Source organism: Notothenia coriiceps, unplaced genomic scaffold, assembly GCF_000735185.1.
Source record: "Notothenia coriiceps isolate Sejong01 unplaced genomic scaffold, NC01 NC01_scaffold00019000, whole genome shotgun sequence".
Lineage (NCBI taxonomy): Eukaryota > Metazoa > Chordata > Actinopteri > Perciformes > Nototheniidae > Notothenia > Notothenia coriiceps.
The window spans coordinates 123756-140797 of NW_011351701.1; the positions used below are offsets into that span (position 1 = coordinate 123756).

The 17042-nt window shown below is 41.8% G+C and overlaps 1 protein-coding gene across 2 annotated transcripts; it reads left to right on the top strand.

The window, feature by feature from the left end:
* Nucleotides 1–263: 263 nt before the first annotated feature.
* Nucleotides 264–13816, top strand: prdm2b (PR domain containing 2, with ZNF domain b). Of its 2 annotated transcripts, none has more exons than XM_010778204.1 (9): nt 264–483; nt 1949–2011; nt 2104–2221; nt 2957–3060; nt 3338–3490; nt 4603–4729; nt 6872–6976; nt 7132–11606; nt 12132–13816. In XM_010778204.1, exons 3-9 carry the CDS (start codon nt 2107–2109, stop codon nt 12147–12149), a joined length of 5097 nt encoding a protein of 1698 aa, XP_010776506.1. In that variant the 5' UTR covers nt 264–483; nt 1949–2011; nt 2104–2106; the 3' UTR covers nt 12150–13816. The 2 variants fall into 2 exon arrangements, with proteins under 2 accessions (XP_010776506.1, XP_010776507.1); XM_010778205.1 differs by lacking the exon at nt 264–483 and adding an exon at nt 809–825.
* Nucleotides 13817–17042: the final 3226 nt, after the last annotated feature.

The following is a 17042-nucleotide window of genomic DNA, read 5'->3' on the forward strand; positions in this document are numbered from 1 at the left end:
AAGAATTCACCAATAATAAAAAATACAGCAACACATAGTTGCAGGTAAAGGACTTAGTTTAAATACAAATATTAAAGTTTAGAACCAAATAACACCTTCCAGCCTGAATTTGCCTGCTTTTATTGAGTTCGTCTCAACTAGATGCACAGATGGCAGCAGCCCTCAGGCCCATTATGCTCACAGATGAATCTAAGCAAGGTACTTAATTGGCATGGTTTCACGTTCAGGCTGCATTGTGGACAGGGTTGGAGCCACTGCCTGCAGGAGAGGACATCAGGGAGCCTTGTCATCTACAAAACCCTCTGCTGGCTGAACATTTTTGCCCCATCGCTGTGAGAGCTGCTCTGACAGGCTGCCTCACCCCAACCACAGTACGATCCGAGTTGCAGAAGATGCTTTCGACTCATGCCTCCATCCGCCATTTTCGGCAGATTGAAAGCAGGTAGAGCACAAAAATCACAAGCCCCCGGTTACTTAAAGCAGGTAAGTGTGCGTGTGAACAGCCTAACCCCCAAAAAAAACTCCGACAGGCAACATTTAGGGAGAAAAAAGCCCGTACTCCGGCCAGCATCGGGAAGGAGAAAGAGAGGGAAGGGTAACAATAAACTGCATCATCCAGGCGCTGCACGGTTTACAAACCCGGTCATTTTTAGGTTTTAGTCAACTTTTTCTGATGCACGGAGGCAAAACGCTTTAAAATCTGCTTTACGCTCACACCGACATCTTTCCATTTGTTCCTTTAACTTTAGCTTGGAGGGATTTAAGAATGTCTCATCACAACTCCAGGAACAGTGGAGTAGGCTATATTGAGACATAAATGAACTGGTCAGTAAAAAGTCCATGCATTATTGTCTTTGTTTAAAGCGGGTGTTAGATAGGCCTACATAAACTCGAGCGCCACGATTCTAAGATAATAAGGTTTATTGTCTTAGATTACTCAGCTTTATTTTCTCTTTAAGATCATTTTACATCAGTAGTTATGTTTTTAAAGTCAAACGAAGCTGTTTAAGTATGTGGAATATGGTTTTTATTCATGAATTCAGTGTGATGTGTGAGCCCAGCCCCTCAACACATGGACCAGTTTATTGTGCTCCTGAACAATTGGCTTTCTGAACAATTGGCTTTCCTGCCATTTGGTACCAAAATCAAGTAACTAAAGTAGAGCAGGTGGAAACATTTGAAACATTAGTATTTCAATTAGAGTAAGAGTATTTCTAAATGTACCAAGAGTTTCAAGATATAGGTAGGCTATTGAATCTTCTGGTAATCATAGTTGTTTAGCCATTTACTTGCCAGTGTCAGGGTAAATTGAAAGTCTATCATCACTTATTCAAAAAAATAAGAAGAATCCTTTTAAACAAAGAAATAAATTCAAACTAAATTGCACTAAAATAACAAAACATTTCATACTGCGAATTCTACAAAATGCATTCGGCAGAAATCTAAAAGATCTTGACGGCTGTCAGCTTTATTGAAAACATCATGATGTTAAGCCCTTTCTAACTGATGCTGAGCTCCTCTTGTTTTTTGGGCTTTCTAGGAAAAAAGGCATTTTGGAGACATTATGTGAGAAAAGAGGGAAATGTCCGCATTTGATAAGTTGAAAATGGATTTTTCTGCCTTTTTAAAAAAATGTACTTTACTTTTTTAATGACTTGACCAGCTGTCAGGTCATATATCAAAATGTTCAATAAGTTGTGGTTCCAAAAAGCCTCCCAAAACTCTCATTACAGTTTGCTGGACCAGCTGTCAGGTCTTATATGAAAATAAGTCAAAGTAAATATTGTTCTGGTGTCATTTATGTTTCAGTGAATTATGCTTTCAGTGTTTTTTCTTTTAGGTTGCCTTTACAGGGTTGCAGTTATACACCTTTGCAATACATTCAATTTGATAGCATGAATTCAACATTGTTGCTCTTTTAACCGCTAACTTTACACTATTCTTACAGTTCATGTGATGACACTCCAGTAAGACTTGCTGCACACCGTCTTGTGGAAACCTATCTTTACAGGTACAAATATCTACCTGTTGTATTCTATAAAATGAGATTATCATCTATGATGCAAAGCATTTATTAACATACCATTCTTGTGGGCATTGCAGACCATGGCTTGTACTGGAGGGGCGGTGGAGAGTCGGGATACAATTCCAGCTCATGTGTGGAAGGGTTTACCTGACTGCTTGCATCTGGGACCTTCCGCTATAAATCCAAGCCGTGTCGGTGAGTACAACAACTCTAACAAACGTTTTATCAAAATGTTGATGTGCATCTGCATTTCAATGAAGTACAGCTTTGAAAATAACTTCCAGCAGCAGATGAGTGAAACACAGTGACACCAGACTGTGTCGGAAAAGGAGGATGATGATGATGAACTTTTTACACATATGGAGAGAGTTTAAACAAAAGTCCATTTGAATGTTAGTTCTGTCAAAAGGCTTTTAGTATTTTCAGACACACTTTAGGGAGCATATTTGGATATATTACTCTTAAATCCTGGTAAACAGCAGGCCAGGCCGTGTTAGGCCGCACATGCAAAATCAAAAGTAACAAACACACAAGAATACTATTTGCCAAGTGATATAAGCCAGAAAGTTAAACATAATAAATGACATAAGCCCAAGTACATTCATTACATATGATTTTTAACACAGTATACCCAGTTGAGACAATGTATGTGGTGACATTAAATGAGTTTGTTTCCGTCATTGTCAAAACCTTGAAAAACAAATGATACTCTTCACCTTCATCTCGTGTCAAACATTAAGTACATATTTAAATGTAGGGTTTCTAGTCTTTAGTTTTCATAAACTTTATCCTGCCAATCCTGGAGATCCATTTATTTCTACTTAAATCACTCTCTTAATGTGTACATACACTGATTAAATGTTAACATAATGTATCATGTGCTTTAGCAATATATAACAATCTAAATTGTTTCTTTATTCTTATTTTCAGGTGTCTGGGCCACTCGGGCGATCCCTAAAGGCAAGAAGTTTGGCCCATTTGTCGGAGAGAAGAAAAAAAGGTCCCAGGTGACCAGTAATGTATTCATGTGGGAGGTATGTTACAGGCTGTTCTGTTGGCTTCGTTCCCCAAAAAACTCTTTACTGTATGTACACCATTATGTACGTAGTCACTGCGTAGCTAAAACGAGCCCAACTACATTCTTTTGTCACTTGTAAACGCTGAACGATTAATTAATACAAACAAATACAGTTTGAACTAATGTTTTGAAGGAACTTGAAGAAACCTTTGGTTCTTACATTGCTATGACATCCCTCCTACCCAGGTCTTTGCAGAGCTACATCTAATTGTTTGTGTATCTATGTCCCGTAGGTTTATTTCCCAGCGCGAGGATGGATGTGTGTTGACGCCACAGACCCCATGAAGGGGAACTGGCTGCGATACGTCAACTGGGCTCGCTCCACTGAAGAGCAGAATCTTTTCCCTCTGGAGATCAACAGAGCCATTTACTACAAAGTTTTGAGGGTGGGTGAAAAAGACATCCATACTGTACAGCCTACTGGTCCTACAACCAGGGCCATATTGAGGATCATATAATGGATACGCAGATGGAGGAAAATTATTCTTGGTTTGGATTGTTATTGTGATTTAAGTAATTTAAAAAAATTGCATTACACCTTATACCATTTTTTTCCATCTCATAAATCATGACACATTTCTCTCCCGAACAATTTACTTATTCAAATATTAGAAGTACTATAATAGGATATATAGCGCATATAAACATTACATATTTGGATGATAATGTGTCAGTGGTTAAAATAAGTGGTTTTTAAACCATATATAAACATTATTTGGATGTCCGTTATAAAGTTGCAATTGTGTTTAAAATACCATGGTAAATGCTTGATAAATAGTTTGTAAAGCATCTATAGACATTATTTGGATAGTAAATAATTTGTCAATTAATGTTATGGATCTCGATGATAATTTGAGCATTAACATGACTATTAATCAGTAAACATGATTGATCATCAGTTCATTCTATGTTAAAAGTAAATTTAAGAATGGTTATTGTTACTACCTGTGATGTGTTGTATGGAGTTTAACACCTAATAAGATTAATGCAAATTTAAAAGTGGTTAATGCAGTTACGGTTGTCTAATCCCTTTTTATAATTAACGTGCCATCAAAAAAAATATGAGCACCATTAAATAATATAGATAGATAGATTGATACTTTATTCATGCCAAATTGGGAAATGATATTGTTACAGCGGCAATGTGTTCAGGCATTCAAATATTTAAAAAGTGGATTAAAGTATATAAATAATAAAATAAACATAAACAGCATATCTACATAACATATATAGTAGAAAATCCATAGGCTACATCACAAAGAATACACAATATAACATATTTTGCATAATTTAGAATGTTCTATAAAATAACAATAGACCCAAAAAAAAGACGTTTACTAGAATAGCAGAAACATACACAATGCAGACTATGGTGAAAACACTGTCAAATCCCCATACCCCCCTAGACAGATAAGATGCACAGTGGCCCTAATATCCCCCTTGCCTCTCAGCAAGCCGCGCTGTGATTGGTGGCCGACCTCATCTCTCATTGTTGCAGCCTATCGGGCCGGGAGAGGAGCTGCTGGTGTGGTACACTGTGGAAGACAACCCCGAGATAACAGCTGCACTGGAGGAAGAAAGAGCCAGCAGTCTGAGCAGGAACAACTCACCCAAGGCGAAGCGAGGTGAGGCCTTTACTTACTCTAACCGAGATGCAGCTCAGCATTAACCTCCTACGTGTGTGCCGATCACATGCCACAGTAACTTAGCCACGATTTGATTTCCTTGCAGCCCAGTCGAAGTTGTAACAGGCGAGCTAGCTTAGCTACGAATGAAGGAAGGCTAGTGGTAGCTTACGTTAACGCGATGTGTGGGGCTCTGTCTACTTTAATACCCGACATTATATGTAATGTAGCTCTAAATAACGACCGATTAGCCAACTCGTTTCTAAAAAATATACAGTTTTAGCAGTTATACGAGTACCTGGGCAACTTTTCGGCAGCTTTTCCTCCTCCTCTGGGTCCTGACGTTGTCGAGGATGTGACCTTCCTTGAGTTCCTAAAGCATGAAAGCCATCCATCGGCGAGCCTCTGTACTTGATGATGGCCTAGCAGGTTAGCTAACTAGCCTGCTGCATGTATCCAACTGTAGGTTAATGTAAGCGCATGTACTGGATAACAACCTATACTTGAACTGTTATATGTTGTGGAGAGTGTTTAAAATTACCTCTCACGTCGTGTTGGGTCCAGAATAACCAGTTCATCGAGTTGTCAGACTTGGTGTTGCCTGCTAGCATGAGGCTAAAGGGCTAATGTCTGAACACACGGATGTCCCGGTGTACAGGAACAGATGGTAAACTGTGTGGAGTAAATTATAGTTATTATTAAAAAAGCTGTGCTTTTAATCGATATGTTGAAAATACAGATTAACACAATGGTTCATAATAGGTCGGTGTTTGCTTTGTTTGATAGCGTCCACACTTGCAACATCAAAACAACACTTGAGACTAATGACGCCACTCGAACAGTGCTTCGTCCTCTTTAGTAAATGTTGTTTCTAATATATTAATGAATACTGAAAAACGCAACACATACAATTAACTAATTGTAAGACAAAGCCAACATGGCTGCTTTATGTCACAATAAAAAAAAAATAGAATGAACTTTGGACATGGTGTTTTCATGTTTTAGATAATGTGGGGTATTCAATGCAGGACCATCAACTAGAGAACAAAGTGATGAACATATTTATCTGGAGTATCTGCTGGACTTGTATACAGGGTTAAACTATCTGTCTTCAATATGTGGCATGGTGTTGTGTAGTTTGTTGCAAAATGTGGTAATATTATGACAATACTGCGAAAACGGTATAGATAATATGCAGCTAAATGCTTGCAAATGTTATTTAGAGAAACTATTTCTGTTTAGTTTAATTATTCAAAACAACAGTCAACTCATAGAAAGTGTTGAAAACCCAATATGGGGCCTGTTGGCAGAGTTTTTATTTTAAATTTACATGCCTTTTCAATGTGCTTTGTGTACTTTTTATGCAACCTCCAGCACACCAATGACACTCACATCTGTACTTAAAGTTGACTGTGATGAAGTTGGCCTACCTATCCTAGCTTCATCTGACTATCACATACAATTCATGTTACCTAATAATTTCAGTTGGTGAATTTGTGCAGTGCCTGGTGGATTATAATACAGTAAAGGCTTGGGCCCTTTAATGGTAGCTCAGTATAACATGTTAAGGTAGTTGTGTTGCCTCTGTAGATTTAGCAGAAAGCCTGTGACCATGCTGGTCAGATGACTGACCTGCAGCATGTGTTTCTCTGGTATGAATTGGGCTTTGTAAGCCAGAGAAGTGCACCACAAAGTGCGTTTAGTGGGTTAGGCTGGTATACTGAGCCTACAGTCGGAGGTTTGATATAACAAAGGGGGGCTTTTTTAACTTGGTTATACGGCCATGGTAATTCATTTTACCTGGTGAGGGCCAGTTTATTTAAAATGGTAAAAAAAGAAGAAACTCCTTTTGACTTATCAATTTCTTTTTTTAGAAATAGTGCAACTCTGTATTCGTGATAGTAATTCATGAATTAATGATTAATTCTTGAAATGCGTTGAGTATGCGTCAACGTCACATTTGTAATGAAATAGAACAAAGTTCAGCCATTACATTAGCACAAATTACCGAAGAAGGAAACCAAGGTTAAATGTAAAAAGACACACAAAATGTCAGTTTTTACTTATAATTGTTGTCTACACTTTTCATGTCTTTGCTCTTGACCAAGTCTAATACAACACAATGTGTGTGTTTGCTTGCAGCCAGAAAGAAGCTGCTGGATACAGCCAGACAGGCTGGTTTGGGTGGAGACAAGAAAACAAAAGTAACCAAACCATCTGTCAGGGAGATGTGGGATGGGGGGAAAAGTAAGTTGGCGTTATTTTTTTATTTGTTCACCTTCTCTCACTTAACATGTCTTAGGAGGTTACTTATTGTTTGAAGATGGTTAACTGTAAACTGATATTCCTGAAATGATTTGATGAAATAGCATACCGTGACACTTCTGATCAATTGTTTACAGGTCTGAAGGAGGAGGATGAGAGGCAATCAACTTTAGCACCCCCACATAAACCCCAGGCAACCCATCCGAAGGCAAGCATTGACCATAAGGAGGTGGAGGACATGTCAGCAGTGATGACGGACAGGGGACATGGGGAGGAAGAAGAAGATGAAGAGGAGGAGGATGCTGATGGTTACGAGGGATCGGGTGAAGTGCAGCAGCAAACTACTCAGCATTCACATGTGGCTGTTTCCATGCAAAATAAGCCTCCTGGCTCTTTACTTACCGGTGTTGAAGAAAGCCATAATTACTCGCAGGGAAAGTTAGATTCTAGAGAACCAGAGCCGGATCCTGATCTTGACCTCGACCCCGACCTTGAGGGTGACCTAGAGGGTGAGTCATATCCCTGTCAGCACTGTGAGCGTCACTTCTCCACCAGACAGGGTCTGGAGCGTCACATACACATCCATGCTATCTCTAATCAGCAATCGCAAATGTTCAAGTGCCGGTACTGCAGCAAATCCTTCGGCTCACAGGTGGGGCGGCGGCGGCATGAGAGGAGGCATGAGAGTGGGCTTAAGAAAAAGCCGGGCTCTCTGGCAGGGACAGCCAGTTTACTCAGTCCTGTGATGCAGACTGATGGTTCAAGTCCGGATTGCACCAGTCCAACAAGTCACTATATAGCCATAGGGTCCCAGTTTACTGGAGTACCTCTGCACAACGCTGACATGCAGAGAAAGGAAATAGGGCCTTATGCTGACCGTCCCTTTATATTGGATGAAAATGGGGAGTCAAAGGAGCTCCACCCCTGCAAGTATTGCAATAAAGCATTTGGCACACACACCAACATGCGCCGACATCAACGCAGAATACATGAAAGGCACCTGCTACCTAAAGGAGTTCGCAGGAAAGGCATGCTGCTTCAAGAGGCTTCCGTGCAGAAACAGCAGCAGCCTGACGAGTCCCCCAGCACCAGCCCCCCGACTGTCTACGTGCCCAGTGCGGACACAGAAGATGAGGTAGACAGGGATGATTACGCAGTTGACATATCCAAAAACATATCGGAGAATTTGAGCTTCTACATTGACGGCAAGATTGTGTCCACCAGTTCAGTGAGCAGCTGCGAGGTGATAGAGGTGGACTCCAGATCTGCAGCTCTGTTTGGTCTGGACACGGTCATCCTCAGCCCTGATCAGATCAGTCAGGCGCTAAAGGTGGAGGGGAGAACGAGTGCCGCAAAGCATGTCTCTAACATCGGCCAGCCGGCAGCAAAAAGAAGAACATCTACGCCCCCATTTGTTCCCAGCCTTAAAGTGGAGTCCGAATCAGCGACGTTCACAGCCTCGTCATCCTCGTCATCCTCCTCCACATCGTCCTCATCTAACCTACTAGTGAGCAGTCTGTTTCAACAAGCTGTCGATTCATCAGCATTTCAACGAGAGAAAACCGTGTATCTATCACCTAAGCTCAAACAGCTCCTTCAGACACAAGACATTCAGAAATCCACCCTCTCTCTGATAACAGAAAGCCATAGACTGGCCTCCCCGCTGTCGGTGACGCCGCTACCAGGGGCTTCAGGCAGGTTTAAAAGAAGAACGTCCTCTCCCCCTTCGTCTCCACAACTTAGTCCTGCATGTAAAACAGAGAGCTGTAAACCCGACGTGGTGAGCTCATTCGTCCTCAAGGTGCCAAAGGTGGAGAGCCGCTGCGCCTCCCCTCCTGGGATTCTACTGGACAAGGAAGATGGAGACAGCCTGAGCCTCACTGAGAACGATATGCACGGCCAAACCTCATCTAATAGCGGTGGAAATTCTTGTAATCAGCAGCCCTTGGATCTGTCGAACTCCGTCAGTAGGAGGAGGGACAGCTCGACGAAGGTGCTGGGGGATTCAGCTCTGGATTTAAGCTTTCATCGGAAGAGCAACGCTGAGCTTGAATCCAAGGGAAGTCTAGCTCCACAGCCCCCGACAAAAAAGAGAAAGCCAAACACCAGTATGCTTGAAAAAGTGCTGATGAATGAGTATTTAGGTCTGCCTTTGCCAGCAGAGGAGGGCCCCTCAGCCATACCCAATTTAAACTGTTTCCCCACTCGCTCTCCAAACGTTGCTTTAGAAACGCCCCACCCCTCCCCACCCTCTTTGACCCCTGTCACCATGAACCCCTCTTCCCCTGGCAACTCCAGTATGACATCTCCTACTCCGCCTCCACCTCTACTGCCTACCATACCTTCTCCACCGGCTATGCCTAGCTCGCCTGTTTCTCAACCTTTAGACTCCCCTGCAGCGAGACCTCTTCCTGTCCTCTCACCGAAAATGTCTCCGAGATCAGCCGAAGACATGTCAGAATCGGAGGAGAATTTGTTTGCTGAAGAAAACAAAGAAGAGGAAGAGAACCATATCTCTAAGCCACTGGACTCCCCAAACACTCCACTTAAAGATCCTCTCAATAGTTCGTCGGCATCAAGCCCTCCTGAGTCGACATCAGTAGATCTGTCCACTGCGGAGGATGTTTCTTTGACTTGCAACAGTCTGTTAAATAACAAAATTAACCAAAACCAAGACTCGGAAGCAGAGAAATCTCTTCCTGCTTCTCCAGAATGCACATCTCTCTCATCATCTCCTCCCCCTGCCTCACATGATCCATCACCATCACTGGTTTCACAGGCCTTGCCTCAGATTAAGGTAAAAGAAGAGCCTCAGCACTGCACAGATGAGCTGCCGGTTATGAATCACGCACCTCAGGATGAAGTCAACTCTTCACCTCACTCTCCCAATAAACCGTCTGATAAAACCTCGGAGGCAGAAAAGGTTGACTCGGCATACTGCAAGACTTTTGTGTGTAACGTCTGCGAGGAGCCGTTCAACTCCATCAAGGAGCTCAGTGGACATATCACGGAGCACGCTGCTGATTGGCCCTTCAAGTGTGAATTCTGTGTGCAGCTGTTTGAAGACGCCCCGGCCCTGCTGGCTCACCGCTCGGCACTACACGGAGTGGGCAGGATCTGTGTGTGCTCCGTTTGTTCCAAGGAGTTTGCATTTCTCTCTAACCTCGAGCAGCACCAAAAAGATCTGCATCCAAGCGAGACGTGTTCACATACCACTGTGGAGAGCGGCAAGCTTAGGCCACAGAACTACACGGATCCATCCAGAGCCAAAGAGGAGAGCAGTCCCTCAACACCAGCACCAGAGACGACAAATGAAGCTGCTCCACACAGTGATGCTGATGTAGCAAAAGAAGAGCCCGACGTTAATGGCAATCATGCAGAAGAGGTGGCGGAGGACCCCAATGAGGAGCTGTACACTACAATAAAGATCATGGCCTCAGAAGGAGGCAAGCCTAAAGGCCCAGATGTTCGCCTCGGCATTAACCAACACTACCCCAGTTATAAACCCCCACCCTTTCCTTATCACAGCCGTTCCCATGCTGGCTCTGTAGCCTCGGCCACGAACTTCACCACCCACAACATACCACAAACTTTCAGCACTGCCATACGCTGCACTAAGTGTGGCAACAGCTTCGACAACATGCCCGAACTGCACAAGCACATTTTGGCTTGTGCCACTGCTAGTGATAAAAAACGCTACACTCCCAAGAAAAACCCCATCCCCCTCAAGCAAATAGTAAAGAGTCCCAACGGAGTGGTGTCGCCCTCAGCTGCCATCGCAGGCCAAAGTCCTTTCCGTAGGATGGGTCAGCCAAAGAGACTGAACTTTAATCAAGATAATGGTAAAACAAAAATGAGTGCGCTCAGTAAGAAGAAAAACCAGCTGGTCCAGAAGGCAATTTCACAGAAAAACAAAGCTGCCACTACTGCAAAGAAGGCTATTGTTAAGGTTGAAGAAGAGCAGGCCTCTAATGTTTGCCCCCACTGCAGTCGGGAGTTTACTTATCCTGCAAGTCTCAATAAACATATGGCAGTCAGCTGTCCCATGAAGCCTGTTGTTAAAAGAGGCAAGAAAGGTCTAGCTGAGGTGAAAAAGGAGCCAGTGTCTGCGCTCGATAAAAGCATTAGTCTTAGAAAGAAAGCTTCAGACTGTGAAATACCGCAGGCAGAGCCGGAGCCCAAACCTCTGGGAAAGACCAGAGCCCGTAGCTCGGTGGCAGCGGACCCCGAACCCTCTCAGACAAGCAAGGCAAAACCTGCGGCTGCGCTGGGCAAACTAAAGAGGCCTGCCTCCTTCCCAGTGCCAGTTTCTGCCAGCAAGAAAACAAAAAAGAGTCACGCTCAGTCTCTACCTCCCACCCCCTCAGACCCAGACACTCCCAGCGAAGCAGCGCCACAACGGCCAGCCATGAGGATGCAGCGCATGGGCAAAGAGGCAACACCCAAGAGATTATCAGAGGCCAAATCTCCACCACAGCCGAAGAAAGAGGAGCGGTTCTCCCTTCGAACGAGAGTAGGGGGTCCGGTCACCAGGAGACAGATGGTCAACACAGCTCCTTCTGCTGAGGTGAAAGCAGAAGAGCCACCAATTCAAGAGCCAAAAGAGACTCAGGTGAGACATTGCACATTTCTTTGACGTTTAAAAACCAACAACAACAAAAACATAGTTTGTCTACCAAAATAGTCACGATCACCACATTTTTTTAAAATGCAAAATCTCCTGCTCAGTTTGTCAGCATTCTGTTATTCTTTAACAAAAGTAGAATATAAAAAGAAATAGATTATTGGTGCTGTTTTCAGATAAACAAGGGGATAAAGTAGTTCCTCATGGGTTCATATTTGGAAATTAAACGTTGGTTATGCCTGATTAAAGTCCTGTACTGAAACGTTAACTTTTAATAAATACATTTTTTGAAGTTAAACAGTGGGATGGAGCCGTCTCACAGAAAAAAGTGCAACATGTTTTTTCACCTGTCAAGCTGTAATCTTCACACTTTGACATTTGAATTTATGAACAAATTATGAAAGCATGTTTACGTGCCATGTGTCATATCAGTATATTTTCTTTCTGTGATAGTCTGTACTATCATTGCAACTTTACATAGCTCTTTGTTGATCAACTTGTGTTGTTTTGCAGGAGGTGCTGATGAAGTGAGCTCTGTGGACACTTTGAAGCTCTTCCTGGGCCACTGGTGCTCACCTCTCAGGCAACGCTCTGGACTAATCACGGCACTGACAGCACTGAGGGAGACCTCTGTGGTGGGCTTTTTCACTCATAGCAAGTGAAGTCTGCTTCTCTTAACTGCCTTTGCTGGATTTAAGGAGGGAACTCTTTATCTTCCACCGATCTTCTGAACTGAACTGAGCCTCAATTTTAGCCAGCCTTGCAAAAAAAGGAAAAATAAACTGTAAATGACATTGAGTTAATATATACAATACGTGTCATAACTTGACCCAAAACAGTCAAATTAGGGCTCCGTTATGTTGGGAAGCTGATATATTGCAAATGGCAATCATCTATCAGTTAGGGTTGGGGAAAGTTGTTTATTCTTTCGTTCTGTATTTTCCCCTTTTTGTTGTTTAGATTTTTTGGATGCTTCCAGAGTCTCTTAATGCATGTGCAGAATAGAGTATAAACTAGATTAAGCCAATTTCCATGTCTCTCTCCCTATGGGCACCTACTTCAGTTTATACATGATTTGCAAAGTATGTATGTTTTGATTTAAATTTCTGTAGTCATTATATGTAGATTATATCTTTATTGGCATATTTTGTTTGGGAAACAAAAATGAAATTGGCAGTTAATCACTGCAACAATTGGTCCTCAGGAACACTGTATATGTGTGTGGTAAGTATGTGTATGATTATAGTTGGATGTGTGGCCTGACAGCTATTCCTTTGGATAAATCTCAAGTTTGTCTCATGTTTTTACTTGCCTTCTCATACTCTTGTTTATCTGACGTTGGCAGTTAATTCCAGTTGTAAAATGATGGGAATTGTGTTGTAGTTTCCTTAAAATATTGTCCTTCTTGAAAATAACTTTTTAATATCACTCATTGAGCCCAGTGTTTCTCACAGCACTTTAAAACAACCTGCCAAAATGTCTAGCTGGATCAATACGATTGGCTTACTTAAACGTGAATAATGGAATGTATTCAGGTCTGTTGCACTTTGCAGACACTGGTAATTTGCACCAAATTGGTTCAAATCATAAATCTGAATTCAAATACAACTTGAACAGCAATCGAATCTCGACGTTTTTGGCCCCTGTAATAATTTTACACAAATGACACGAACAACTTTTTGTATGCCATATGCACGAAAACTCAAATCCTCAAATACATTGAATGCAGCTGTGTTTTTATTCTTTTGTTTGTCCGTTGGACGTGTGAAAAGTTGTTTCATGTGTTTTTTTTCTTTACAAGAGACGTGTCATCGTAATGTAACTAAACCTTCATTCATCTTAGGACAAAGTCATCATTGTGAGTTAATCTATTTGGTAATTCTGTACCAATCAAATGCTTTATATTTTGATTTATTTTCTCCTGTAGTCACCACAATTGCTCACCCTTTTCCATATTCATAATCAGTACCACAGAGATGGCAGACACACAGCCAGTGCTTAACCGCTTGTAGCATGTTATGAAAAAAGTAAATTGAACAATATGATTTGAAGCTAATTTATATTTCCACGAGAAATCTTCAAGTTTGCCTTTCAGCATAAAGATTATGTATTTAAGGATGAACAAAGACAACAATCCCGAATGACCTCAAGTAAAACATTGCTGTAATTGATATAATAAAAAAAGGTTTTTCAATTTGTGTAAAGGTTTCAATTGTTTTTGTTACGGGGTTTCCATATACCTGAATCTGCAAGAGATTGAATCCAAGCAGATAGAAATTGAATGGGTATGAATCGTCTTCTAACATTGATCCAGTTCCAATTCCACTCATTAAATGTCCATACTCTTTGTAAAAGGAGTTTTGAAGTTAGTGTGTAAATTATTAGGATGTAGTTTACTGGTTGTGTAAAAATCAAGGATTACTGTTCAGAATATGATTAACTGGCTCGGACACCTAAGGGCTATTTAATCACTGAGTCTTCTTTTATTTTAATATAATAGATGGAGCTGCTTCTGCGGCTATAATAAAGTTTTTGCTGATTGTCTTCTCAATTTACAGCCTGTCAGGGTTCTTCTGGGATATGAAAAAGTAATTTTAGTTTCTTATTTTTTCCGTTGTGATGCGATATAACTTGGTAGTTAAACATAAATCTGAATTTAAGTCATTGCCTTTACGCTGCAGGTTGGCGAGCTGCTAGTTGCTGCAAGATCTGTATCTATTTTGGGAGCAGTGCACTTGAGGTTGATATGTGAGTCGTGCAGTACGTTAAATTCTTACATCTGCTGTGTAGCTTCACTTGTGTAAAGGGAAAAAGCAGCAAATGGGCAGGTGTATTTTGTCCTCCACAGATATTATCTTTCAAAAATGTGAGAATATAATATATAAAGGAGCAGCCTTTATCGAAACATTGTGCTACTTTGAGTTTTAGTGTAATTATATGCCTGGCTCTCTCCCATAGTAGTAACACAACTTCTTATTGCTTTATCTTGGTTTCTTATTGGCCACTGCCATGAATCACAATAGGACTAACATGGTGTGTTGTGCACACAATCCTTATTATGGCAGCAGCAGATTAAATGTTTGTAATTCAGAGAAAAAGCACAATAAAATTAACTAGAGAAAACCTATTAACATCCAACCTGTAAAGCCACATCTCGAAAAGTGCATCTGATTTTGGTTTAAGCAAATAAGAAATGTACTGGATAAAAAAATATGGAACTCTTATCTTACTTTATAACACAAATGAAAATTAACTGTTAGAAGTAAATTATTAATTAATGCCAGAATTCTTTTTTTTAATGAAATCAATCCAAATAAAGTTATGTTGGAGAAAGCTCCTGAATTGATAAATATTCATGAGATGCCCCTTTTCAGCTTTTAAGATAAACCTTTTCCCTTACAAAATAATACATTTAGAAATATACTGTTTGTTTCTGGAACACGACCTAGTATAAAAAGTGTTTTTATAACCAGGATAGAAGACCAAAACATCTCAAAATCTCTGATGTTGCATTCGTGAATACCTTTCAGGGTCTCATCTGGCATATGTGCATCTGCTGAGATTATTTTTGTCCAGACCCATCCATCACACTCCGCTACATTAATGAACTATCAAGCTCAGCGGACAGAAGCTGTGTATCAGGAATGTGCCTCTGTCATCGGGAACAGATTCAGAGATGGGATGTCTTGTGGCCTGGATCTTCACGTGAGGTTGATGGATGGGGTTATGGATTTAATGCAATATCTATGTTGGATGTGATCCACAGGCCAGATTTTTCTTTATTCAGTGGGATGGGGAGACGTGTTTATTTGCCTCAGTGCCATGATGGTTTGGTTTATGGCTGGATGTAGTTTATGGGTGTTGAGCTGTGTGTGTGGAGGGCTGGGCATTCGGAAGAGTGCTGCACCATACTCATGCTGTCAGGGTGAAATACACAGCACTCTCTCTTGATTGCTGTGTACGGGGCTTCAGCCCTATTCATAAAAATGCAATTCCATACAGCTCTGAGCCTGGCTTGACTAAATAAACTAAGACACCCCAGAGAGGCAGATTTAAAGCGTAGTAGAGGCTCAATTACCTCCCCCAGATGGTTTAGGATAAGCATGTATTTGTGAAAATACACTCAAGTAGGGCTGGTATGCAATAACACCATTTTCCCCAGCATAATTTGACATCACAAGAGGTGGAAGAAGTACTCGGATTATTTACTTAAGTAACAGTAGCAATACTACAGTGTAAACATACTAGTACAAGGAGGTACAATTCCTGCATTCAAAATTGTATTTAAGTAAAAAATATATTAGCACAAGAATATACTTTAATTAGCAAAAGTAAAAGGATGCGTTATGCAAAATGGCCATTTTAAGCACCAGATATTTTTAAATGATTGGTGCATTAATGTGTTCATCACTTCATTGTTGCACTTGGTAAAGTTGGGGTTTATTTATATATTTGAATTACTACACAATTGCGAGGTTTAACCTATAATAATATAATAATGTGTGTTGATTTATATTTTGTATTAATAATCTAAATCTGCAAAGTAACTAGTAACTTTATGTAAAATAAATGTAGTGGAGTTGGTACAATATTGTATTCAAAATGTCCATCCATCCATCTTCCCCCGCTTATCCGTGGTCGGGTCGCGGAGGTAGCAGTTCCAGCAGAGAGCCCCAAGCTTTCTTTTCCCTGGCCACATCAACCAGCTCTGACTGGGGGATCCCAAGGCGCTCCCAGGCCAGCGAAGAGATATAATCCCTCCACCTGGTCCTAGGTCTACCCCTTGGTCTCTTCCCAGCTGGACGTGCCTGGAACACCTCCCTAGGGAGGCGCCCAGGTGGCATCCTAACTAGGTGCCCGAACCACCTCAACTGGCTCCTTTCGACGCGAAGGAGGAGCGGTTCAACTCCGAGTCCCTCCCGGATGACCGAACTTCTCACCTTATCCCTAAGGGAGACACCAGCCCCCCTGCGGAGAAAACCCATCTCGGCCGCTTGTACCCTTGTTCTTTCGGTCATGACCCATCCTTCATGACCATAGGTGAGGGTCGGAACAAAAATGGCCCAGTAGACAGAGAGCTTTGCCTTCTGGCTCAGCTCCCTTTTCGTCTCAACGGTGCGGTAAAGCGACTGCAGTACCGCTCCCGCTGCTCCGATTCTCCGACCCATCTCACGCTCCATTGTTCCCTCACTCGAGAACAAGACCCCGAGATACTTGAACTCCTTCACTTGGGGTAAGGACTCATTCCCTACTCGGAGTGGACAGTGCATCGGTTTCCTGCTGAGAACCATGGCCTCAGATTTGGAGGTGCTGATCCTCATCCCAGCCGCTTCACACTCGGTTGCGAAACGATCCAGTGAGAGCTGAAGGTCGCAGACCAATGAAGCCATCATAACCACATCATCTGCAAAAAGCAGTGGTGCA